This window comes from Megalobrama amblycephala, linkage group LG1, assembly GCF_018812025.1.
Source record: "Megalobrama amblycephala isolate DHTTF-2021 linkage group LG1, ASM1881202v1, whole genome shotgun sequence".
Classification (NCBI taxonomy): domain Eukaryota; kingdom Metazoa; phylum Chordata; class Actinopteri; order Cypriniformes; family Xenocyprididae; genus Megalobrama; species Megalobrama amblycephala.
The window spans coordinates 13,454,538-13,480,659 of record NC_063044.1 but is presented as its reverse complement, the minus strand read 5'-3'; the positions used below and the strand labels follow the sequence as shown (position 1 = coordinate 13,480,659).

General features: G+C 37.7%; 1 protein-coding gene across 1 annotated transcript; it reads left to right on the top strand.

Moving 5' to 3' along the window:
- The first annotated feature begins 570 nt into the window (after nucleotides 1-570).
- On the top strand, nucleotides 571-2,793 carry LOC125272756 (leucine-rich repeat LGI family member 2-like). The gene is made up of 3 exons (XM_048198214.1): nucleotides 571-607; nucleotides 989-1,153; nucleotides 1,235-2,793. Exons 1-3 carry the CDS (start codon nucleotides 571-573, stop codon nucleotides 2,050-2,052), a joined length of 1,020 nt encoding a protein of 339 aa, XP_048054171.1. The 3' UTR covers nucleotides 2,053-2,793.
- Nucleotides 2,794-26,122: the final 23,329 nt, after the last annotated feature.

The following is a 26,122-nucleotide window of genomic DNA, read 5'->3' as shown; positions in this document are numbered from 1 at the left end:
AAAAAAGTTCTAGGGCACCTTTAAAGGAAACAACAATGTTCAAGCTGTCAACTCAAGGTGAACAAACAAGTTTAATATATGATAAGAAAAGATTGTTTCAGTCACTTAGTATGTATTTTTAAACACTTTAAAATGGTGCAAGATTATGAATTTAATATAATGTACGGTACTTATCCATTTTGTTGTGAATGCAGTGCGCTTGCAGAGAGACCTCGCCCACACTCTTTTCTGATTGGCTGTGATTTTTGATAGATTTTGTGGCATCTCAGGTCGAGTCTGGTTTGGACATAAATTACTTGTCGCTGGAAATCTTAGCCTGACGCCATGTCCTAACTAGACGCGACGCAATGTTTAAATTTGCTTTTCAAAGCTGCAATTTCTGTCGAAGGCCAACTCAAGCAACAGAACTAACGAGCAGCATCATGAGCTGTTTATTTCCCCTGTTTGGTCTGAATGCAACTGCCATAATCTGCCATACGTAACCGCCGCCGCTGATTACAGAAAATTTGCTTGCAATTGCTGTTCTGGAGCAAAACATGAGGGCGTTTGCCTTTATAGATCATACATGGAATGGTGATTGAGTGGGACCTGGATGCACCATTAAGCGGTTGGATATTTTGCTAATAAAATAATGCCTGAAAAATAGCGTGAGAACTTTATTATGTCTGGTCTCTCTCTGTCACCTCAGGGAGCTTTTGTGTTTAACACATGCACAGCTCGGTGGTTTAAGCGTTTTCAGATGTTCCAGTGTGGACAAGCAACTTTTGGAAAACATTTAAAAATGCTAGTCTGAACGGAAAGTGTTTGAAAACGAAAATACATTTTAGAAATTTTGAGCAATGTTGCCGAGCGAACAAATACTTCAGATCGTAATTTGTTGCCCATTCTCAATGGGAAAGTGACCAAGCAACATCGCTCGGCAACATTGCTCAAAAAGTTGCCCCGTGTATCATCAACTTAAGATGTCATTTTACCATTTGTTGGCCAGATTTCATTCCTCTCCACTCTGTGCCTACGGAGTCTTTATCTGTGGACACGTTTTCACACAAGAACGACGTGTACGTGGCCATCGCGGCTCCCAACGCAGAGAGCTGCATGGTGCTCCAATGGGACCACATCGAGATGAACTTCAGGAGTTATGACAACATCACAGGTGCAATCATGGTAAAGTCATGATAAGAAGGATTGTGTATGATGCAACAAATCTCATGCAATGTGTTTTCTTTCATCTCAGGTCAGTCTATTGTTGGCTGTAAGTCTGTGATTATCCAGAACCAAGTCTTTGTCATTGTTGCTCAACTCTTTGGTGGTTCCCACATCTATAAGTTTGATGAAGACCAAAGCAAGTTCACAAAGTTCCAGGACATTGAGGTATCAAAGATTTCCAAGCCGAATGACATTGAGGCCTTTCAGATTGGCAATGACTGGTTCTTCATCATCGCTGACAGCTCTAAGGCTGGTCTGTCCACTCTTTACAAATGGAGCGACAAGGGCTTCTACTCTTACCAGTCCCTTCATGAATGGTTTCGTGATACAGATGCAGAGTTTGTCAGTTTGGATGGTAAGGCCCATCTTATCCTAGCAAGTCGTTCCCAAGTACCTGTCATCTATCAGTGGAGCAGGAGCACTCAGAAATTTGCCTTGCAGGGTGAGATCCCTAACATGGAAGATGTAGTTGCTGTCAAGGCCTTTTGGATAAAGGAGGATCTTTATCTGGCCATGACCCGTTACATCGGTGATTCCAAAGTCTTGCATTGGACTGCTAAGGTGTTTTCTGAGGTTCAGGCCCTTCCTTCAAGAGGCTCCATGATCCTGCAGCCTTTTTCCTTCAAAGAAAGGTACTACCTGGCTCTGGGAAGTGACTACACCTTCTCGCAGATCTATCTGTGGGATGCTGAGAAGAAGGTTTTTGAGCGTTTCAAGGAAGTCTACATCCAGGCTCCACGTTCCTTCACCGTGGTCTCCACTGACCGGAGGGACTTCATATTTGCCTCAAGTTTTAAGGGCAACACACAGATCTACGAGCATATCATCATTGATCTGAGCCTTTGAGTGCTATTCTGGATACAGTTGCAATTAAGGCACGTCTACTCAGCAGCAACCCCTCCTTCGGCAGTTGGGCATTTTTCTGGGCAATACAATTAGTGGGTTTTGGGATGAGGGAGTTCTGGTAAGCAAATGTAATATGGCATTATCAGGTTCATAGTAGAATAAGTATTACGTCATGCATCTGTGTAGTTTTACATAGATTCTGGGAAGGCCCTGACAGTTTTTGTTTTACTCCTCAGCCCTGCTGAATCAGAGGACATTTCTGCCGAAAGTATGGTGCATGGACTGCAGAAAACAGTTGCACTTGTCACCTGTAACTACCTAAATCACTTTACATAATGAGTACCTTTGAGAGCCTTTCAAATCTCTGTATGCAACAGCTGATAACATGCATGATGTGGCTGCAACAACATTGAAAAAAAATACAATTTTCAGAGCAGGCATGCAGATCAACTAGTGATACAGGTGACAAATGCAGTCCTATTACCTTTAGAGACATCAAAGAATATTTTTACCTCATTGTTCAATATTGAAATCATATCTCTCGTTTAGTCAATGGAAAAAGATGTGATGTCAAGTAATTTAAAATGATTCGCCTCATATTATATTTATTAGGATCTCTTCAGATTGAAACAAATCAACTTAAATTTCAGTTGTGTGGTCATTAGGCAGAAATGTGGGTTTATGTGGTTGGGTGTATTGAATTCAAGAATGAAGCCTTTTGTGAATGGAAAAGATAATCTATATTTAAATACAGGGAAATCGTCAAAAGCACAAACCTTTAAAACCATCATACATCTTATAAATACAGAAAATGACTTAATATTACTCATAAACTTCAACAATCCAACTGACTTTTGGAGTCAAAGATTATTATTTTTTTGCTCTGTACAATGAATGTAAACAACTTTTTATTTTAAAGGCGCAGTAAGCGATTTCTGAGAAACACTGTGTAAAGTGGATTGGACCGAGCATCACAACACACTTGTAGACAATCAGCAGTAGGGGGCGTGTCCACTCATGATGGGGGAGGAGAGAGAGTAAGCAAGAAGGAGATTTGAAGAAACACTGTAGAAAGAGAGATGGTTGAGGCACATTACATAAGAGAAAAGGTCAGAGAAATATCACTGGAAAAAGAGGAGATATGATCAGGAAAGAGCTTTAGGACCCACGTTAATATTAGAAAAGCTTTCCAGCGCTGGAGAGACTGAAGCGGGAAGGCCTGAAGATGGACACAGAGGTTGTGTTGTTTCTGCTCCATACATGAGTAACATTGGTTTTGCTGTCATTGTATGTCTGGAGCCAGTGGCGGAACTAGACCGTGAGAGAATATCATGTATAATACTTGTTTGTTTTCATTGTTTTGACCCATGTAACATTGTATTCTAATAAATAAGCTCCCAAAAGTGTATATACCAGTGAAATTTCACAATTCTTGATTCAAACTTATATACCACAGCAAAAAGTACAAGCCTAACTAATAAACATTTATTAAATGCAATGACACATACAACAACAGGCTGTTTTAGGCTGCTGTCACTTTAAGACCAAATGCAAAATATTACATCCAATACATTTACACACATTAGATTTCTTTCTGAACTGTTTACAATCGGTTAAGACATAACCAACTGTGTTTACTATGACACTCACAAGGTGGCTATTTTGATATACTTTTATGTGTATTTGTCCGTTCAAGCGCAAGAAGAGTATGTGTGCGCGCTATGGATGACGCGCCATAGGCCTCACACCAGACGCATCGCGTTCATACTCTTGTATACTGTGTTTATTTATTTTTATTTTGTTCTTGTCATTCTTTCGTCAGCTTCAGCTATGATAAAGAGACATCCACTTGCTTTGCGTTTTTGTGCATTTTGGGGGTGGAGCAATGATTGGAAGGGTGTGTTTTGATTTCAAATATCAACTGCGTTCCTCAGAAATCGCTTACTGCACCTTTAAGAACTAGTGACATAAATGTTGAATGTCTGACTTATTTTGATAACAAATGTGCTAAAATAAGAACCTCTTTTCCTTACTGTTTTGCAAGCTGGGATACAGAGAGAACAAAACCCCCAAATTATTGCAGCCTGCAAAAGCATGATATTCAGCTATTAATATTCAATACCTTTAAGTCTTGTAAAAACTCGATACTTATCTCATACTTCATCACATAATGTCCTTATTCATATCAGTTTTAGCTTAATCTGATATGCAAAAATAGAATTTTAATTTTGTAAATCATGACTGTTTTTATTCTCATTTGTTGAATGTTAGGCATATGTTTTTGAATACTAATGTAAATAAATGCTTATGAACACTGTTTATCATTTGATTGTTAATTCATCACAAAGTATTTTTTAATGTATGCTGTTATTATAAACCTACACTGTTGGTTGCTGAAAAAAACGTGTTGGTGCTTTGAACCATTGAAGATGGTTATCTTTCAGATAGGGGGTGATGTTTCACCACTGTTGAGGAATGATATTTTCAAAGATATTAAATTATTATAAACATTACTAGGTCTAGATAAATGGATTGAATTGGCCGTAGGCATTCATTTTGATTACATGCTATGTTCAAAAGCTTTCTTTTTTTTTTTCTTTCGTTTTGCCATCTGCTTTATTTGGTGTATAGCGAATACTGGACAAAGATAGTAGGCTACAGAATTACAAAGCACAGAATTAGTAAATTTTAGGTACAACTCAAGAGCCAAGCAATCTTATCACTTAATTTTAGGATGTTATTTAGGGTAATCAATATTAAATCTTTCTCCAGCTTTTCAATACGCTAGGGGGCGCTATCACACATCTTCTGAACGAGCACAAAATCTCTTCAGATCAAAACACAGGCAATCAAAAAAGAAGCAGAAACGAGCGATCTCATACCCTAGTGAAAAAAAAGTATACTAAGTATACTTGCAGCAAGACTAATTATTAGTATATTTCAAGTGTGTTAATGATTAGTTCATTTAAAGTGTGCTATTTTGAAACAACTAATTTTGTACTAAGTATATTTAAGTTGAAATTAAGTAGTATTAAAATACAACTTTAAGTATATTTAGTATACTTATGTGTACTAAATTGGAACAACTTCAAGTATACTTAGTACACTTTAAGTATATGTCTGTGTAGGGACTAATTACATGCTTGATTAGTGATATTAAAGTGTGCTTAATTTCTGTTATAAGTATACTTCATTTGTGTTAAAAGTATAATTTTTTTGTTATAATATACTTTGCATTATAAGTATACTTTATTTGTGTTATAAGTATACTTTTATTTGTGTTATAAGTATACTTTATTTCTGTTATGAGTACACTTTGTGTTATAAGTACACTTTATTTGTGATTTAAGTACATTACAAAACACAAGCAATATACACTGAATATATTATAGTATATACTGTATGCTCAGTACCTTTGGCTTATTCCAAATATTAAACATTACACACTTTGCAGTCAATAACTATACACTTTGTTATTACTTCTACTTTGTATAATATAGTCAACATTTGAAGCGGATCAAAACCTTTAATCAAAGTTGTCCTAACTTTTTTGATCCACTTCAAATGTTGACTACTGTACTTTGAATTACATAATCTCACACAATACAGTTGTGCTACTATTTAAATACAGTTTAACACATTTTCCCAAAGTTGAATGCATTTGTTTCAAGGCCACTAAATTAAATAAAATATAAGAACATAATGAAGAGACATATTTCATTGACAAATCCAATGGTTTTTATTTAAACTTAATATAGATTCAGCAAAACTTACCATGTTTTTCATTAAAGAAAAAAAAATATTGGACCATGGTGACCCTCTATACACAAATACAAATTACACATTATATTCCATTTTCTGATGAGCTTCTCATTGTGTCTGATGGCACAACGATGACCGCAGAGACTCGTGAAGAACAGCATCTGTTGACAGAATATACCAAAGATATAACCCTAGTGAAAAAAAAGTATACTTTATTGTATTTTAAATATATTCCCTTTTTCTATAGTACACTGCAAATATACTAACAAAAAATGTACTATCATTAAATATATAAAAAGTATATTAGTATCATATTTTCACAATGCAACTTTTAACACACTTTAAAAATAATTGTACTTTAGTATATTTTCTAAAAAATATATTTTAGAAAAATATACTTGAAGTGTAAGTTCAGTTTATTTTTAAAAGTGTATTTATTTGCACTTTATAAAAATATATTTGAGGTATATTTTAACAGTGTGCTGAAAATGATCATTGTAACAATGCACTGGAAGTATATTTAAAAAATACATTATTTAATATCCTGAAGTTGTAGTGTATCTAAAGTTAAATTTGAGTATATTTTTTTAAGTTTACTTATTCATCCTTGGAATTCATTATATTACTTGTGCTTATTTATTTCAGTATGAATGCATTAAGCCCATTTAGTAAATGCAGTGTAGCCTATACAATTTCCAAATATGTGTAAATGTTTATTAAGTTTACACTGGCAGAATCATTTTACAATCGTACACACAAATCTATATTAAACAACACACCAGCAGCACAAGTAATGTTACTTGCGAAAAAATATGTCGAGTGGTTAAACTTGTCGGAATTCAAATGTCTCTTCAACTTGGTCTGTGACCAATCAGATTTTGTTGCTCACTGCCTTCAGCCAATCAGAGCTGCTGACGTCACGGTCGTCATCTGAATCCCCTCGCTCAGCCACTCAGGTGAAGTATAATGTCGCAATGTATAATTTATTTAATAAAACACTGAAAGCTCAATACATCGCTCAATCTTGGGGATTCTGACCAGTTCAATCAAGTGACATCACAGACTGACCGTGATGGCGACCCTAGTGAAAAAAAAGTATACTAAGTATACTTGCAGCAAGACTAATTATTAGTATATTTCAAGTGTGTTAATGATTAGTTCATTTAAAGTGTGCTATTTTGAAACAACTAATTTTGTACTAAGTATATTTAAGTTGAAATTAAGTAGTATTAAAATACAACTTTAAGTATATTAGTATACTTATGTGTGCTAAATTGGAACAACTTCAAGTATACTTAGTACACTTTAAGTATATGTCTGTGTAGGGACTAATTACATGCTTGATTAGTGATATTAAAGTGTACTTAATTTGTGTTATAAGTATACTTTATTTGTGTTAAAAGTATAATTTTTTGTTATAATATACGTTGTATTATAAGTATACTTTATTTCTGTTATAAGTATACTTTTATTTGTGTTATAAGTATACTTTATTTCTGTTATGAGTACACTTTGTGTTATAAGTACAGTTTATTTGTGATTTAAGTACATTACAAAATAATTACGAGTGTCTTCAGAAAACACAAGCAATATACACTGAATATATTATAGTATATACTGTATGCTCAGTACCTTTGGCTTATTCCAAATATTAAACATTACACACTTTGCAGTCAATAACAATACACTTTGTTATTACTTATACTTTGTATAATATAGTCAACATTTGAAGCGGATCAAAACCTTTAATCAAAGTTGTCCTAACTTTTTTGATCCGCTTCAAATGTTGACTACTGTACTTTGAATTACATAATCTCACACAATACAGTTGTGCTACTATTTAAATACAGTTTAACACATTTTCCCAAAGTTGAATGCATTTGTTTTCAAGGCCATTAAAATAAATAAAATGTAACAACATCACTAATGAAGAGACATATTTCATTGACAAATCCAATAGTTTTTATTTAAACTTAGATTCAGCAAAACTTACCATGTTTTTCATTAAAGAAAAAAAATATATATATTGGACCATGGTGACCCTCTATACACAAATACAAATGACACATTATATTCCATTTTTCTGATGAGCTTCTCATTGTGTCTGATGGCACAACGATGACCGCAGAGACTCGTGAAGAACAGCATCTGTTGACAGAATATACCAAAGATATAAGACAGCATGTTCAACTCTTTATTCACGTTTACAATAGTCTGTCTAAATCCTACATTGAACCAATACTATTTTTGAACAGTAAATGAGGATTAGCAGCAGGGAACTGTATCAGAATGGCATGTCGATATTGTTTTCGGTACATAGTCAAGCATAAACACTTTATGAATTAATATCGTACAGAATACGGGCCGATTTGACCAATCATATGAATGTTTTGGTGCTGCATACAAACGTGCCATAAACCACCACACACAAACTCAAAAAGGAGATATCAAGCCGAAATATCGCTCTCCGTTTGTTAAAGAAAATAAAATAAAGTTTGTTAACTGGTAGACTACAACTCACCTCACAATATAGCAGCACTTTTCTCCGGTTCTTTCAGGATCGCGTAGGCCATTAGATTAGCCGGTTGTCGTCGCCATCACGGTCAGTCTGCGATGTCACTTGATTGAACTGGTCAGAATCCCCAAGATTGAGCGATGTATTGCGCTTTCAGTGTTTTATTAAATAAATTATACATTGTGACATTATACTTCACCTGAGTGACTGAGCGAGGGGATTCAGATGACGACCGTGACGTCAGCAGCTCTGATTGGCTGAAGGCAGTGAGCAACAAAATCTGATTGGTCACAGACCAAGTTGAAGAGACATTTGAATTCCGATAAGTTTAACCACTCGACATATTTTTCGCATTACTTGTGCTGCTGGTGTGTTGTTTAATATAGATTTGTGTGTACGATTGTAAAATGATTCTGCCAGTGTAAACTTAATAAACATTTACACATATTTGGAAATTGTATAGGCTACACTGCATATACTAAATGGGCTTGTAATGCATTCGTACTGAAATAAATAAGCACAAGTAATATAATGAATTCCAAGGATGAAGAAGTAAACTTAAAAAATATACTCAAATTTAACATTAGATACACTACAACTTCAGGATATTAAATAATGTATTTTTTAAATATACTTTCAGTGCATTGTTACAATGATCATTTTCAGCACACTGTTAAAATATACCTCAAATATATTTTTATAAAGCGAATAAAGACACGTTTAAAAAATAAACTGAACTTACACTTCAAGTATATTTTTCTAAAATATATTTTTTAGAAAATATACTAAAGTACAATTATTTTAAAGTGTGTTAAAAGTTGCATTGTGAAAATATGATACTAATATACTTTTTATATATTTAATGATAGTACATTTTTTGTTAGTATATTTGCAGTGTACTATAGAAAAAGGGAATATATTTAAAATACAATAAAGTATACTTTTTTTTCACTAGGGTTTTTCAAGTATGAATCACAAGTGACTTTGTTTTCCCATTTATTGTCTGACACCTCTCCTGTCTACATATTGAGGCAAATCGGGAGTGCAGAGACGTTGTGTGCACTGTGTAAACATGATGGATATTCTAGACTAGTTCTAGACTAAATGTGAGCATACATTTACTTTTTCTCCTGCGTCATATTCTTCTGTATTCCAGAATGGCAGCACAGCTGAAAGTCTTGTTTGAGCTGCACTCTCTACTTTACAGGCGTGAATTTGCATTTCCTTCATCCTGAGGCTATGGAGTCCATTTAAAGGTGCCATCGAACGTTTTTTTTACAAGATGTAATATAAGTCTAAGGTGTCCCCTGAATGTGTCTGTGAAGTTTCAGCTCAAAATACCCTATAGATTTTTTTTAATAAATTTTTTTTAACTGCCTATTTTGGGGCATCATTAAATATGAGCCGATTTATGCTGCGGCCCCTTTAAATTCTCGTGCTCTCCACCCACGGAGCTTGCGCTTGCCTTGAACAGCATAAACACAGTTCACACAGCTAATATAACCCTCAAAATGGATCTTTACAAAGTGTTCGTCATGCAGCATGTCTAATCGCGTAAGTACAGTGTTTATTTGGATGTTTACATTTGATTCTGAATGAGTTTGAGGCTGTGCTCCATGGCTAACAGCTAATGCTACACTGTTGGAGAGATTGTGAAGTTGTGTTTATGCATTATACAGACTGCAAGTGTTTAAAAAATGAAAATAGCGACGGCTCTTGTCTCCGTGAATACAGTAAGGAACGATGGTAACTTTAACCACATTTAACAGTACATTAGCAACATGCTAACGAAACATTTATAAAGACAATTTACAAATATCACAAAAAATATCATGATATCATGGATCATGTCAGTTATTATTGCTCCATCTGCCATTTTTCGCTATTGCCCTTGCTTGCTTACCTAGTCTGATGATTCTGCTGTGCTCATCCAGACGTTTTGCCCTTGTGTAATGCATTGAACATGGGCTGGCATATGCAAATATTGGGGGTGTACATATTAATGATCCCCAACTGTTACGTAATTCGCCTGTTCTTCGGAGGTCTTTTAAACAAATGAGATTTATATAAGGAGGAAACAATGGAGTTTGAAACTCAGTGTATGTCATTTCCATGTACTGAACTCTTGTTATTCAACTATGCAAGGTAAATTCAATTTTACATTCAATGGCACCTTTAAAGCCACATATCATTGCAAAAGAATAAAGTATTGCAAAGGGAAATAAAGTATTGAGCAAAAAAAAAGTTGTTTTGCAAACAAAAATAAAGATTTGAAAAAGAAAAAGAAAGTACTGAGAGAAAAAAATAAGTTTTGCTAACAAAAATAAAGAATTGCAAAAGAAAAATAAAGAAACAAAAAATCAATGATCCTATTTTATCTCTGCAACATATTTTTCATGGTCACACCTACTAATTCATTTGCAAAGCTCCTTTTATTCTGCGTTTCAGTCAAGCTTGTTCTCGCGATACCGTTTTCCCTTTGCGCTTCACTTTTCTGTGCGTTTCTCTTTGGCACCCGCACTGTTCTGTCCTGTACTTCAAGAACGTAACAAGCAGCTGGGATCAGCGTGAACATGTAAGTACTGTGTTTGATACTTTCACAACTATTAATTTAGTTCGGACGAGTAGTTTTACCGATGTAAATGCGTAATCGATTCCACAAAGGTTTACACAGTACATAAAGTAGACAGTTTTCTTTAACAGTTTCTGTTCAAATGACAACTCTGATCCCTTAACGCTGTAAATAAGGTGAACGTGCTGAGTAGTACTTCATACAAGACATTAACTACAAGGAGCAATATTTGTTACAGTATTCATTGATCTTTGGTAAGGTTAGTTAATAAAATACAACTGTTCATTGTTAGTTCATTTTAGCTCAGGTCCATTAAATAATATTAACATACACAACTTTTGATTTTAAAAAAGACAATAACTAAGATTAATAAATACTAATGAAGTTAGCTAATAACTTATTGTAAAATGTTACCACAAAAGCACAAGTACTTAACAAGTACATAACTACTGGAAATATGCAGCTAAAAATCTCATTAAAACATGTTCACAAACCAGCCTAACTAGTTCTACTTGAACAGGGCTTTCCTTGTAGCAAAAACCTGAAAAATCTCTGAACCTTAATGACATCTTGTGCAAACAGTCTATCATGCAGCATAGAAAGAAATGTACTAACATCTTAGTGGGTTGCTGACAAATAACATGCAACTTTTTAATAATAAAATAGAACTGTAATAATAATAATATAATAAAATCATTTTAAAGATGCAGTCTGTAAGTTTTGCCTCTTTGTTGCCATCTCTGTTTGAAACCTGCAATTGCAGTTATTTGCTGAATTATCTTGACGTGGGTTGTGCATCGGCACGGCTCCTGTTTGCTGTCAGTCACCACATCGGGGTGGATACTGTACTTCGGAATCACAGATTGTAGTCTTGGAAGTATAACCAAAATAAGAATTTTCATCAGAAAATGTCATCTGAACAAAAGTAAAAAAATCTGCCAATTTTTGTTCTGACCAACTGATTAAAAAAAAGCATTACAATAAATCGCACTACCAATGGTGATTAAATCGCTTACCACGTCAAACCGTGATACCACATAAAAAACGCCAATTTGTTCTCAAATTGTTAGTGTTAACAACATCAGCATTACGTGACTACGTGTATTTAGTGTTCATTAGCGTTACTTGTAGATTTCAATTCCTGTACAGTCTAATCTCTAACGTTAATTTGTCATACCATACAATCCGCCATCAAAATGATAAGTTTTAATATTGCAACAGCTGTAAGGAAAGGCTATAATGATCCACCACCTGCAGCATCTTCACATGAGATATAGCCTACTAGCTGGGACTCCTTCTTTATGTAAACAGACATGACATAATGATGCAAAGATGAATGGCAGCATGCTCGAATTCCCCACAGAAACCCACCAATACCACTCGAAATAGAAAACATTATTACCAGCTTACTGTTGTGAATCGGGCTAAGGTAAGGAGATAGCTTTGAACACTGACTGATTATGTAATTGCTCAAAAATTGATTTTGGATCATTTTTAACCAAAAAGAGTTACGGACTGCAGATTTAAAACTAAAATAAGTAAATAAAAATGTTTAAAATAGTTTTAAATCTCTGATATGGCATTTCAGTTGCCCATGCATATGTTTAATATTTGTCTCTTCTGTATTCTGGTTTCAATTTCACTTCTGTTTATGACAGGGAGGACACACTGCTGTGGATTCTGGGTGCGTTGTTACTCCTGTTCTGCAGTGTGGATGTGTGGTATTATATACGGGTAGTGGCTGTGGTGGTCAGGGCCTGGTTCCTCTCACCTGTATCTGAAATCACAGGAGTGCACACCACTGGCGGACGAGTCGTTCCCTCTGATGTTGCCTTTGTCGGTTGCCATCATATGAATAATGCCCGCTACCTACGCGAGTGTGACTTTGCTCGTTTTTCTTTATACACCCGCAGTGGGGTGTTGAAGGCACTAAGAGCTCTAGGGGCCACCATGGCTGTTGGGGCAAGTACTGTCCACTATAGACGGCCACTGTGTGTCGGTGAGGCATTTGAGCTGCGCAGTCGAATCGTCACCTGGGACAAGAAGTCATTTTACCTGGAACAGCGGTTTGTGTCTTGTAAAGATGGGATGGTCTCGGCTGTTATGTTCTGCAAACAGAATGTCCTGCGCAGCAGCCCGGACCATATCCTGCAGCACTTGTACAAAATAAAGGTGAGCAGCTTTCATAGATTTGCTAAAACTTTTAACCCTCTGGTGGTCTTCGGTGAACGTGATTTCACCAAGTACATGTTCCTGGATCAACGTCTTTGTTGATCCTTCACAACATTCTAATCAACCAATCAGATTTGAGGGATGGGTTTACAGTTTATATCAAGTTTAGGCTTGCAACCAGTACGGTACTTCTACATCACTGTTATCGTATCTATCGTTTCCCTCTGATTTTAGGGATAAGTTATGGGTAGGGTTCATTAAAAAAAAATATGCTCATCATCATCTTTTTTTTTTTTTTGATAAATTGAGAAACACCAGAGAGTTAAAAGAATAGTTCACTAAAATGTCATATTTTACTTACCTTCATTCTGTTCCATTCGAATATTAATTCCTTAATTTTGAAAACACTGAAGCCTGACATTTATTATCTGACTTTCTAGGTTGAAGTGCCAGAATTTCCTGAAGACTTGCAGCACTGGATCAATTTCATCGCAGCCAGCAGTAAAGTCCTCAGGGGGGAAAGCGAGCTCGATAATAAAAAGAACGAATGACGGCTCAACTCTTACACAATATGGTTTACATTCTGATGCACATACATTAATGTCTCAGGTGTCTGGATACTCCAAAGCAAAATAAAAAATGTGAGTTCTGCTGTACTCCTAAAGCCTGATTCATGCCACATCATGTCTCATGCAAGCCGTAAGATGTATATCTAATATCTAAAAATAGTATCTTTTAAAAAAAGGGGTGAACAATAGGGAAAAAAAATTTTTTTCTGGTGTATTTCATGGTTTATTAATGCCACCGACTGGACAGGAGTGGAAACAAAATAGTATGAGTTGTAATCAATTAAATTGTAATAAAGAAAATTTCATGAATATGTGTTATTTAAATTCTATTTTCTAATCCTGTTACTAATTAAGTAGCCTATTTCTCTTTGTGTTTTTCAATGTCCTCTTTGTATTGTTCAATGCAAATTCACAATGTGAATGTGAATTTCAAAGGGTAGAGTGAAACTAATTAAATTATATCAATTTCTGTAACAAATTTCTAGCCTACTAAATTTCTGTGCTCGTCTGTTGATACAGTGCAGTAGTTATGTCACTTTATAGCTTTTATGACGAAGATTATCACGTGAAATTTGGCATGCGAGAGATTTAAATAAAATAGGCTGTTGATCGCGTGCCATATTGTTTGTGTTCTTCTGCGTTATTCATATTGAAGAGCATCGATTATTATACAAGACTTGTAGCACAAGAAGGCAAAATATCTATTCTTTAGAAACTATTTGACTAATGATTCTGGTAGCCCTCCAGGTGAAAATTTACTGTAGTAATTTACAGTAAATAATAGGCCTAGTGTTTTTGAACCATAGTAAAGTAGGCTACTTGATTTAATTTGTTGTGTTAATTCATCTAGTTGCTGTGGTAATATAACAACTATAGTAATATAAACAAATTACGTTACACAATACTGTACTAAGTTTTCTTTAAACTATAAGGTATATTATACTACAATACACGCAGTTTACTGTAGTAAAAACTAAAGTATACTACAGCCTGTAGCATTCATTAACAAAGTGTTGTAAATACTATAATATATACAGTAATACAATTTACTATAGTATGGTTCAAAAACACTATTTACTATCAATTATTATAGTATTTCACCTGGGCCATGTCCAACCTCAAATGACGCTGATTGGATAAGTTCAGACAAATGACGAAATGCCTATAAATAGACTACAGTAGCCATATTGTGACAAAATTTCATTCTGTGTCATTATAATTTGTAGTTTATGCAAAATAATAATAAAAATTAAATAAATAATTCAGCAAAAAATTTTTTTTTTAAAAATGGAGTTGCCTAATCTTAAAACTTGCATAAATCATATATTTCGCCTTGTCGAGCTATAAGCTACAGGTCTTGTATAATAGTTCATACTCTTCAAAATATGTGAATATATTATAGTAAAATGTTTCCATATTTTTTTTTATTTATTTATTTCTCATTATCTCGACATAAGTTGTTTCTCGTGATCTAAACATTAAAAAAGTAGTTGTGATCATGAGAAAACAAGAAAAAAATAAAATAATAATGAATTGCCTTTCAATCTTCCGTACTTAAAAAAAAAAACGCCTATCCCGGCTTCCGTACTTTTTTGGTTGGATTGTTAAAAACACCTCCCCCAGTTAGAAAACACACCAAAATTGGGAGATGCCCCTCTTTTGTTCCGCAGAGACCTGGGGCACGTTCATGCTCAAACTGGTTCGCAATGTTTTGCTACGTTTTCCGGGTTGAACAACATGTTTCCTGGAAACGGTGTGCAACGGGTTTGAGATGTTTTCTCTTGTTTGGTGGGTGTGTCAGAAATGTCAGCCCAATCAGCGGCAAGATGCATATAAACCACGCGGTATTAAAGAGACAGCTCGCACAATGGGTATTACATAAAAATACTATACTTATATATTTTGCTATTGTATTGTGAAGTGACACTTTAATAAACTTTTATATAATCAGAGGAGTACAGAATGGTAAATATTACAAAATCATAGCACACCAACAGTGATCAGCAATGATAAGCCTAATACTCACAATAAAAAATATAGCTGCAAGCAGCGATGACGGGCCAAAGCCCGGAGGCAAAGCCACCCCGGTGGCTTCAGGGCAACTGTGCACGGCGGGCAATGGGCATTTAAAACGGTTAAACATAAAAGGACTATGTCAAATTCACACTACATTTACTGCAGGAGCTGATGCTCCTATGATCACAAACCATAACAGTCACATCCATGAAATCATTTAAATTGAGATGACTTTCATGTCATAGAATGTCATAAGTCAATTTCAAATGAGTGCAGAATATCATCCTAATCTGCGATGTCTGTGTTTTTTCTCAGACAACCTCTATAAAAATTTTATTTCAAATTATATACTATTATTTGTGCAAACTCCACAGTGCTCTGAGAAATCTAATCCAGCCTTAAAGGATTAGTCCACTTTTAAATAAACTTTTGTTGATAATTTACTCACCCCCATGTCATCCAAGATGTCCCTGTCTTTCTTTCTGCAGTTGAAAAGAAATTAAGGTTTTTGATGAAAACATTCCAGGATTTTTCTCCATATAATGGACTTCAGTGCGCACCAAATGGTTCAAGGTCCAAATGACAGTTTCAGTGCAGCTTCAAAGGGCTTTAAACGATACCAGATGATACCAGACGATGAATAAGGGTCTTATCTAGCGAAACGATTGGTCATTAAAAAAATAAATAAATGAAAAAGTATTATAAGCACAAATGCTCGCCTTGCTCTGTTCTGTGATGTGCATTCGTGACGTCACGTAATACGCAATTACATGGAAGTACCGATTCAGTGTTTACAAGTTGAACGTACAAATACTAAGTTTACAAAAAAAGGTAAAACAACAATGTCGGACGATTTTGAACTTCGAGGAGAAGATGAGTTCCCTTTCAGTCGGTCACGTTCGACGTACGTCAGTAGTGACCGACGAATTGGGATATCGCTTAGAGAGCCCTATCAGCTTCGTGTGAACTAAAACAAGCCAATGGAATTGGCGTGCGATATTTGCATAATGCGCACCGCCTCCGACAGGTGTATAAAATAGGAAGCAGATGCAATCGCACTCTGTCTTTCGCTTCGGAGCCAAACACTGGTGTCCTGCTTCAAAGAAGACTTTCACGAAGTGAAACTAAAACTGCCTCAGAAGAGGATCAACAGCGCTGTTTTGTGTTGGCAGTCAAGGCACTTCAGCAAGGTTGCGAGCTTCCGGGGAGCCTGAGCTTAAAGCTCTCAACTGCTGTTCTAACAGCAACCCTCAAATCTTCCACCTAAAAGAATAGAGTGTGTTGCGATTTGGGCCGGTTTCCCCGGTGTGTATCAGGGAGTGGTGTACCTGAACACATCGCGTCACTCCCTGTGTGCTTCAGCACGAGTGAGCTGACTGTTCCCCTTCTAAAAGAGCTTTACAGACGAACCCTGACAGTATGTCATTTTGTCTGTGCGTTACTGGGTGCGGTCGTTCCCTGGTCCCTGCTGATGGGCACAATTGCCTGGAGTTGCTAGCAGTACGTCTTGCTCTGGGCCGCTTCAAGGAGCTGCTGTCAGACAAGCACGTACTGGTCCGCTCTGACAGTACTTCGGCCGTTGCGTACATCAACCGTCAAGGTGGTCTACGCTCCCGTCGCATGTCGCAACTCGCCCGCCATCTCTTGCTGTGGAGTCAGAAGCATCTGAGGTCCCTTCGGGCCACTCATGTCCCAGGTGTGCTCAACCGTGCAGCCGACGAGCTCTCACGGCAGCCTCCACTTGCGGGCGAGTGGCGGCTCCACCCCCAGGCGGTTCAGCTGATTTGGCAGCATTTCGGCGAGGCCCAGGTAGACCTGTTTGCCTCCCCAGAAACTGCCCACTGCCAGTGGTTCTATTTCCTGACCGGCGGCACGCTCGGCATGGATGCCCTGGCACACAGCTGGCCCCAGGGTCTGCGCAAATATGCGTTTCCCCCAGTGAGCCTTCTCGCACAACTCCTGTGCAAGGTCAGGGAGGACGGGGAGCAGGTTTTGTTAGTGGCGCCGTACTGGCCCACTCTGACCTGGTTCTTGGACCTCATGCTCCTCGCGACAGCCCCTCCCTGGCCGATTCCTCTGAGGAAGGACCTCCTGACTCAGAGACGGGGCACCCTATGGCACCCGCGTCCCGACCTGTGTAACCTCCACGTGTGGTCCCTGGACGGGATGCGGAGGTTCTGAGTGATCTCCCGCAAGCGGTCGCAGACACCATCACTTCCGCTAGAGCTCCTTCCACTAGGAGCCTCTACGCGCTGAAGTGGAACCTGTTCGTCGAAGGGTGTGCCTCTCACCGAGAGGACCCCCGATTATGCTCGGTCAGATCCTTGCTTTCCTTCCTGCAAGAAGGGTTGGAGCGAAGGCTGTCTCCCTTCACCCTGAAGGTGTATGTTGCCGCTATCACTGCACATCACCACGCAGTTGAGGGTAAGTCCCTGGGGAAACACGATCTGATCGTCAGGTTCCTGAGGGGGGCGAGGAGACTGAATCCTCCTCGCCCTTCCTCCGTACCCTCTTGGGACCTGACCCTGGTTCTCTCAGCTCTCCGGGGTCATCCCTTTGAGCCTTTGCAATCAGTCGACCTGAAAGTAATGTCTCTTAAAACTGTTCTTCTGGTCGCATTGGCTTCCCTTAAGAGGGTAGGGGATCTGCATGCATTTTCGGTCGATGAATCGTGCCTAGAGTTCGGGCCCGGTGATTCTCACGTCATCCTGAGACCCCGGCCTGGATATGTGCCCAAGGTTCCTACCACTCCCTTCAGAGATCAGGTAGTGAACCTGCAAGCGCTGCCTCTGCTCTGCGTGTGTACGTGGACAGAACGCGAAGCTTCAGGACCTCAGATCAGCTCTTTGTCTGTTACGGAGGCCAGCAGAAGGGAAAGGCAGTCTCCAAGCAGAGGATGGCCCACTGGATAGTGGATGCCATCGCCTTGGCGTATGAATCCCAGGGCGTGCCTTGCCCGCTCGGGTTGAGAGCCCACTCCACCAGAGGGGTGGCCTCTTCCTGGGCGCTGGCTCATGGCGCCTCGCTGACAGATATCTGTAGAGCTGCGGGGTGGGCGACACCTAACACGTTCGTTTAGATTCTATAGCCTACGTGTAGAGCCGGTATCTTCCCGTGTACTCGCTTCCACTAGCCGGTAGACGCGTTGAACCCACTCTAAGTGTCGGCTTGCAATGCCATTCCCGCCCCTGGGCCGGATGCGTGCATATTTTGACTCCAGTCGTGTTCCCCGTTGGCGAACCCTGTCGAGTTCCTCCGCCTCCCCCTTCGGCTCGGACATTGCGGAGTGTCTGATGCCAGGCCTACATCCGTCGCTGACGCTGTCTGTTGGCTGGGGCCCATATGTCGTGACTCCTCTACGTGAGCGGTCCCATATGTGTAATTGTCCACGGGTTAAAACTCCTACGGCGAGTCCGTGTCTTTCCCTTAGCAGAGCCAGCTCTGCTGTCACCTGTCAGATGAGTCTCCCCTACCCAGGTGGAGCCATCCCAGGGACTCCATATGCGTACTGCCCCCCGGGCCAGTCCATATGTGTATTCTCCACGTAAACTCCTCCCCCATTGGGTAGGTGGTGGCCTCCGCAGCGTCCCCTACGGGTTCGCTTCCCCAGTGTAGTCTAGTTTACTTAGTGGGTATTAGGTAAAACAGCAGTAAACTCCTCGGCGTGAGCTCGCCCCCTTCTCCATTCCTCCGGTGCCATGGGCGGCTAGAGCTCGCGTTGAGCACTGGAAGGGGTTTCGTAACTGTGGCGCTTTAGTTGGGATCCCAATTCGTCGGTCACTACTGACGTACGTCGAACGTGACCGACTGAAAGGGAACGTCTCGGTTATGTATGTAACCCTCGTTCCCTGAAGGAGGGAATGGAGACGTACGTCCCGTCGCCACAGTTTCTGTACCCTCGCTGATGTGCGGACACCAGTTGTCTCCTCAGTGAAAAACAGAGTGCGATTGCATCTGCTTCCTATTTTATACACCTGTCGGAGGCGGTGCGCATTATGCAAATATCGCACGCCAATTCCATTGGCTTGTTTTAGTTCACACGAAGCTGATAGGGCTCTCTAAGCGATATCCCAATTCGTCGGTCACTACTGACGTACGTCTCCGTTCCCTCCTTCAGGGAACGAGGGTTACATACGTAACCGAGACGTTTTTTGCCCTGCCCTACCTTTTTGAACCGGAATACACAGAGGAAGAAATTAGGCAGATGGAAGAGACTGCTGCGGCGACACACGGTTACACGGGTGTAGCGGTTCGTAGCGGTTCGTACAGTTATTAATTAATTTATGGGTGGAATATGAATATAATAATTCATAAAGCTTTATGAATAATTATTATGCACATACCGACCCAAGGGGGAATTAAACATATATGGTTAATTAATTACAACGAATTATAATTAATTACATATATGATTAGTTCAGGTTCAATAATTATTTAGAGAAACTATCAGCTCGTCCCGCAAACTGTTGCTTCTCATAGAATATTATGAACGGAGTTATTCTCTGGCCACGAGAATAAATTCCTATTATAGCATCAAAGCATAAAACGATCGAAAAACGTTAAAGTGACTTGGTCTTCAGTTGAAAGAACAAACAGAACAATTGAGCGTGAATAACGTTTTTAATATAGGCAAACTACGAGGTTATACGTCTAAATATATATACAAGAATATACACACATATGTACAATAGTGGAAGTAGAGAAGGAAAGAGAGAAGGCAAGTAGCAAAACTTACAAATCAGTCCTTGAAGCCAGCACGGAAATCAGTTTCATTATCTAAGATTGAGAAATGGCAGTATACTTGCATTGGTTTTGCATGTCGAATTTCAGTTTAGCGCTGGTGCAGTTCGCTGGCTTCTTCCGTTCTGCAGGAAGGTTTGAACTGAGGACTTGAGAGTTAGTTTCGCTGGAAGATGGTGGTCCCGAAGATGAGCGCGATGGCAGCGCGGTCACCGTGACGTCCGGGAGAGACGTGCGTGAGTGATTCAGGGCCGTCGGGAGAACAAACAGAAGAATCCTGGTGCCCCTTTTTATGATAGATAAGCCGACACACCTCCTTGAGGTGGAATAGCCAATGACATTGCTGCAAAGTTGGCGGGCAAGTTATTTCTTTGTCTTGTCTCCAAGCTGAATTTACATACCTAATGACTATCAGATCGGATTTCGAGATGGAGTGCTTTCTTCACAATATCATTAAACACATAGAAAAATGCATTTGTCAGCTATGTGACCTATCTCAGTGAATAGCTCGAGTCCGGAGCTTTACAGAGAGATCAAACTCGATAGATCAGAAAGGCATAGAAAAGAAGTTATGGTTTACAGACAACATTCCATCATTAAAATGCACACTAGCACAAATACACTCATTTAAACACTAGGAAACATGCATACGCTCTAAATACATGATGGATATATTTTGGCATAGTTGTATTTTACATATACAGTCAAAAGTGTATGTTTGTGTGTTTCTGTATGTGTTTGTGTGTGGGTGTGTGTGTGTGTTGGAATGTGTTCTGGACAGTCTCTGGGGGGTAGTGTTCCTTTGAAGTCACCAAAGTGAGGAAGTTGTAGTTTTCTGTTTACCCTCACGGGTCCACAAACCTGCCGAAAGTCACAGCCGGCCGGAGCCGATTTAGTGATTTACAAACACAGTTCATCAGGTTAAAAGTGTTCTGAAAACTCCAAAGTTTATTGATTATCCTGATACGTGTGCATATGCTACAAGAGGAAGAATCTCAATGCTGCCACGACTGGACCATTTCAATCCCGCCATTAGAATCAGTCGGTGAGTCCCTGTTTCAATCTCACTGCATTACCGGACAAAATGGATTTCCACCGTTACTGAGCAACAGCGTTTTAAGGGGGTCGCACACTGGACGCGAAGCTCAGCGCCGAGCCATGTCTTTAAAATTGGAACGCATTGTTTTCTATGAGTGTACGCACACGGGTGGCGACATTCGGCACCTGTCCGCAGCGCCCAGCTATGACTCAGGAAGTTGTTCAAAATCCTGCCGCGCCACAGAGCGCCATGTACATTGTTTTACATTAAATGTATATTATATTTCTCTCAAATCATCATTAATGTACATACATACTGACTTCACCCTGTGCTGCAAGATACATTAGTTTTACATTTTTATTTTAACAGCTTGAATAAAGTCTAAAAATGTATAATAAACGTAGCCTTTTCTTTCCTTTTGCTTTGTTGTGCCATTTTTCCATGTACACTAACCTCAGTGCAAAATATTAAAGCATAGGCATATGTAATGTTTTCCTGTTGATGTAAAACACTCCCATTGTGCAGCTCTTCTATCAGGAGTTGAGTCAAAATTGAGCTCGCGCGTAAATAATGTGCGCGGCCGGTGTGCGATACCTTTGAGTTGTCAGAGACGCGATGCTTCGCGTCCGGTGTGCGACCCCTTTAGAGGTGTTTTTGTTCTGATGGAGAAGGGTATGACAGTCTGATGGCACCCCTCAATGTAAAATTTGAATAGGAGGAGAACATTTATGCATCTAACTCAAAATAACTGCTTTCAACAGATCAGCAGATCAATCAAAGTCAAAGAACATTCAATGAGAACACAAAAAAGCTGCATCTAGCTTATAATCTCTTGAATATGAAAACACAACAAACAATAAATCCATTAGTCTTAAAGTGGTGGAACATACTGCAAAACAAAGTTCAGCCATTAAGTTGCTCCAACAGAGCATTGTGAATTAAAATGTTAAATTACATTGTTCATTAGAAAAAATTACATCTATATGTGACCCTGGACCACAAACCCAGTCATAAGCTGCATGGGTATATTTGTAGCTATAGCCAACAATACATTGTATAGGTCAAAATTATTGATTTTTTTTTTCTTTAATGCCAAAAATCATTAGGATATTAAGTAAAGATCATGTTCAATTAAGATATAAATTTTCTACTGTAAATATATAAAAAATTCTTTTTGTAAATGGATATACATTGTTAAGGACTTCATTTGGTCAACTTTAAGGCAATTATTTCAATATTTCGATTTTTTTGCATCTTCAGATTACAGATTTTCAAATAGTTGAGTCTCGGACAAATGTCATATCATAACAAACCATACATCAATGGAAAGCTTATATATATATTCACCTTTCAGATGATGTATAAATCTTAATTTCAATTAAGATTTTCAATTCTTAATTTTTGTAGTCCAGGGTCACATATAACAAACAAACAAAAAATAAATAAATTAAAAAATAAATTAATTAACAAATAACAATATATAATATATAACAATATAAAATATTATGAAAGCAAAAAGCACTAAACAAGACCAATAACCTTGATTTATTAACTCATTAAACACAGTATACCCCATTTCCCCATGATATATGTACTTACAAGTCATTTGCCCACCGGCAACTATAGTTGCCGCTTGGACTTTTGACTAAGTATACAAAAAACTATAGATCTTTTGTAAGATTTGTTTTGTTTGGATGATTCTAGAGACCCTCATGATTACGTAGATATATATATGTCAACAAAACATTTCTAATATTAACATGAAAATTACTTTTCTTTGGGAGGGTTTGCCTTCACTATGCTTCCTGGAAGTAGGGGTAGGAAGTTGACAGCCTCATGTCACAGGAAGGAAGTGAATATCTTTTTTTTGTTCTTGAAATCCTTCATTTGGATGTTTTCTTGAATGTCATTGAGAAATAAAACATGGAAAACATCTAGAAAAAAACTTACAAAAGGAAAATGACAACCATACACTGCGGCAACTATATTGCCAGTGGGCTAAAATGGGTTAAGGGGTTAAGACACAAATTGACATTACTTTTTCCTTAATGCAACAGTCTTTAAAATTTGATGCATTACCAGCATAATATTTTTATAGGCTATATATGATGATATCGACAAAGTTAATGAAAGTAGGTGAGAGGGTCATAGTATGACCATTTTTACAAGATGTAATTTAAGTCTCTGGTGTCCCCAGAATGTGTCTGTGAAGTTTCAGCTTAAAATACCTCACAGATCATTTATAAATCCATGTTGTACAAAACTAGCTTAAATCTGTGTTTTTAGTTTGTACTGCAACTAGAAGTGAACTTATAGGTATACTGATAGTTTACTTACTTGTAGCACATTTTTTAGTTTATGAAAGTACACTTTGAAGTATGCTCTCAGTAAACTACTAGTTTTGTAGTTTTATACTGCACATATACTTGTAAGTTTTTTTTTTTTAAGTGAACATAACATCATAATTACAGTTTACTATATATATATTATTTTTGCACTTTAAGTATACTACTATGTTCCTGTTAGGTATTCATTTTTATGCTTGAAATACACCTTTAACACTTTCCTTCTCAGCATTTTTTTAACGTTTTAGTCAGCTACAGCATTATCATTTTCACAAAATTATTATGAACCCCAGAATATTTTATGATTATCCGAACATATCAAAAGAAAGATCAGAGCTTTTACAAACATTTAAAAAAATATATATATTCTAGCTATTCTTGGGTTTACATTTCACGTTAGACCGTTTTGATTTATATATGCTGTTTAATGTTTGATGATCATGTTAGATTAGGTGTGCTTCTCAAACAGAAGGCTGCATCCTACAAAGGCTGCATATCTCAGCTGCTTCGTCATCAAATGTCGCTGAAGGCCATCTCAATTGGAAAGATCTTTGGAAGGCAGCTTTCTTTTCGTGTCCTTCTTCCAGCCTGTTTTGAAGGACGCACCGGTTGTATCCTTCATGGCCTTAAAGTGTTAGTTCACCCAAAAATGAAATTTCTGTCATTAATTAGTCACCCTCATGTTGTTCCACACCCGTAAGACCTTGGTTCATCTTCGGAACAAAAATTAAGATATTTTTTATTTTAGCTATTTTAACCATGTCTTTAGTATCTTTCTGGACCTTGACAATGGTATTTAAATTGCTGTCTATGGAGCAGTCAGAGAGCCCTCAGATTTCATCAAAAATATCTTAATTTGTGTTCCGAAGATGAACAAAGGTCTTACGGGTTTGGTACGACACGAGGGTGAGTAATGACAGAATTTTCATTTTTGGGTGAACTAACCCTCTAAATGACCCCCAATCCTTTGCACACATTTAAATTCAAGACAATAAACTGATGGAAAATAAGTTCATACTAAGCTTGTCTGAGTTTATAATGAAATGTAACACAAAAGCAATGTTTTCAGACATGAAAGTATAGATGTTATGTTTTGTTGTAATTATTTTTTTTTTTTTATCATTTAACACTGAACTGCCAGTAATATAAACCAGCTGTCATTCATTCGCTGTATTGCATTAATAGAAAGCTAGTTAATATAAAGGTTTGTAATATAAAGTATTTTTCCAAAATTAAGTTTAAATAGTATTTTCCTGACGAGACCATGAGGGTGAAAACATTTATGATGTAGCTATGCGCACTTTGTAGACTGTCTCATTCTAGTGTTTCTAGGAGGACTCTAGTCTAGAAGCCTCCGAAGGTCTGGACTAAGAAGGACCCAGCCTCAGTAGGATGCAGCTTTCCATTTGAGAAGCACCCTACATGTGCATAAGCTAAAGCTTCTGTTTCTTCTTCACCTGTGTTTTGATCCAGAGATTCTGTACTCTTTCAGAAGTTGCTTAATAGCGTGAAAACATGGATTGGCAAAAATTTCCATTAATGGCGGAGAAGCATTGTGTCATAAATTCTAGAAAATTCCATAAATGGTGGGATATGGTTAAGAAGATTTGTACTCTTTGTAATTCCTATGTACACTAGCAGTGGACTACACAAATCTTCACATACTGAGTACAAGTACAGGCCAAATGTACCTAGACTTTTCTGTCAGTTTATGTGAAGTATACTTAAGTGTAAGTACATAAAAAGTAGACTGAAAGTATACACTGTAAAAAAATTATTTTCATGATTTATCAACATTTTTTCTTTTGTCAAATCAACTTAATGTGGTTCAGATAACATAATATTTTGAGTTTCTGTTGATTAAACCAATCACCCTCATTGTATTAACTCAAATGTTTAATTTCAATTAACTCAAAATTTTAAGGCAACCAGGTAACTTACTTGAGTTAAGTTTAAGTTAAATGAACAATTTTTTTTTTTTTTTTACAGTGAATTTGCTTATTTTTAGTTTAAAAGAAGTATACTAATAGCAGACTTGAATAAACTTATTTTTTGTAAGGGTCGAAGCATTAATGACTGATGTATAAAATTTCCATAATGGCAATGGGTTTTTTTTAACATCTCTCCACAGATTGTAGTGAACACTGGAAAATTCCAGTTCCAAGTACCATTTTCAGTTCCAATTCCAATACCTAGAAAAACAGATCCTCTAATACAATGCATCATAGACAAGAAGTTAAAGAAACTTAGAATGATGATGTTACACCATTAACAGCAGCGGTTATATGCAGAAATGAAGAAATCTGCTCTTATCTACTTAAAGAGTCAGCTGATCCAAAT

Excerpts from the sequence above, each read along its gene's own strand:
- LOC125272756 (XM_048198214.1), top strand. The coding sequence starts at position 571 with ATGGTGATTGAGTGGGACCTGGATGCACCATTAAGCG. Across the intron at positions 608-988 it reads CCTGGATGCACCATTAAGCG|ATTTCATTCCTCTCCACTCT; the intron begins GTTGGATATTTT and ends TTTGTTGGCCAG. Across the intron at positions 1,154-1,234 it reads GAGTTATGACAACATCACAG|GTCAGTCTATTGTTGGCTGT; the intron begins GTGCAATCATGG and ends CTTTCATCTCAG.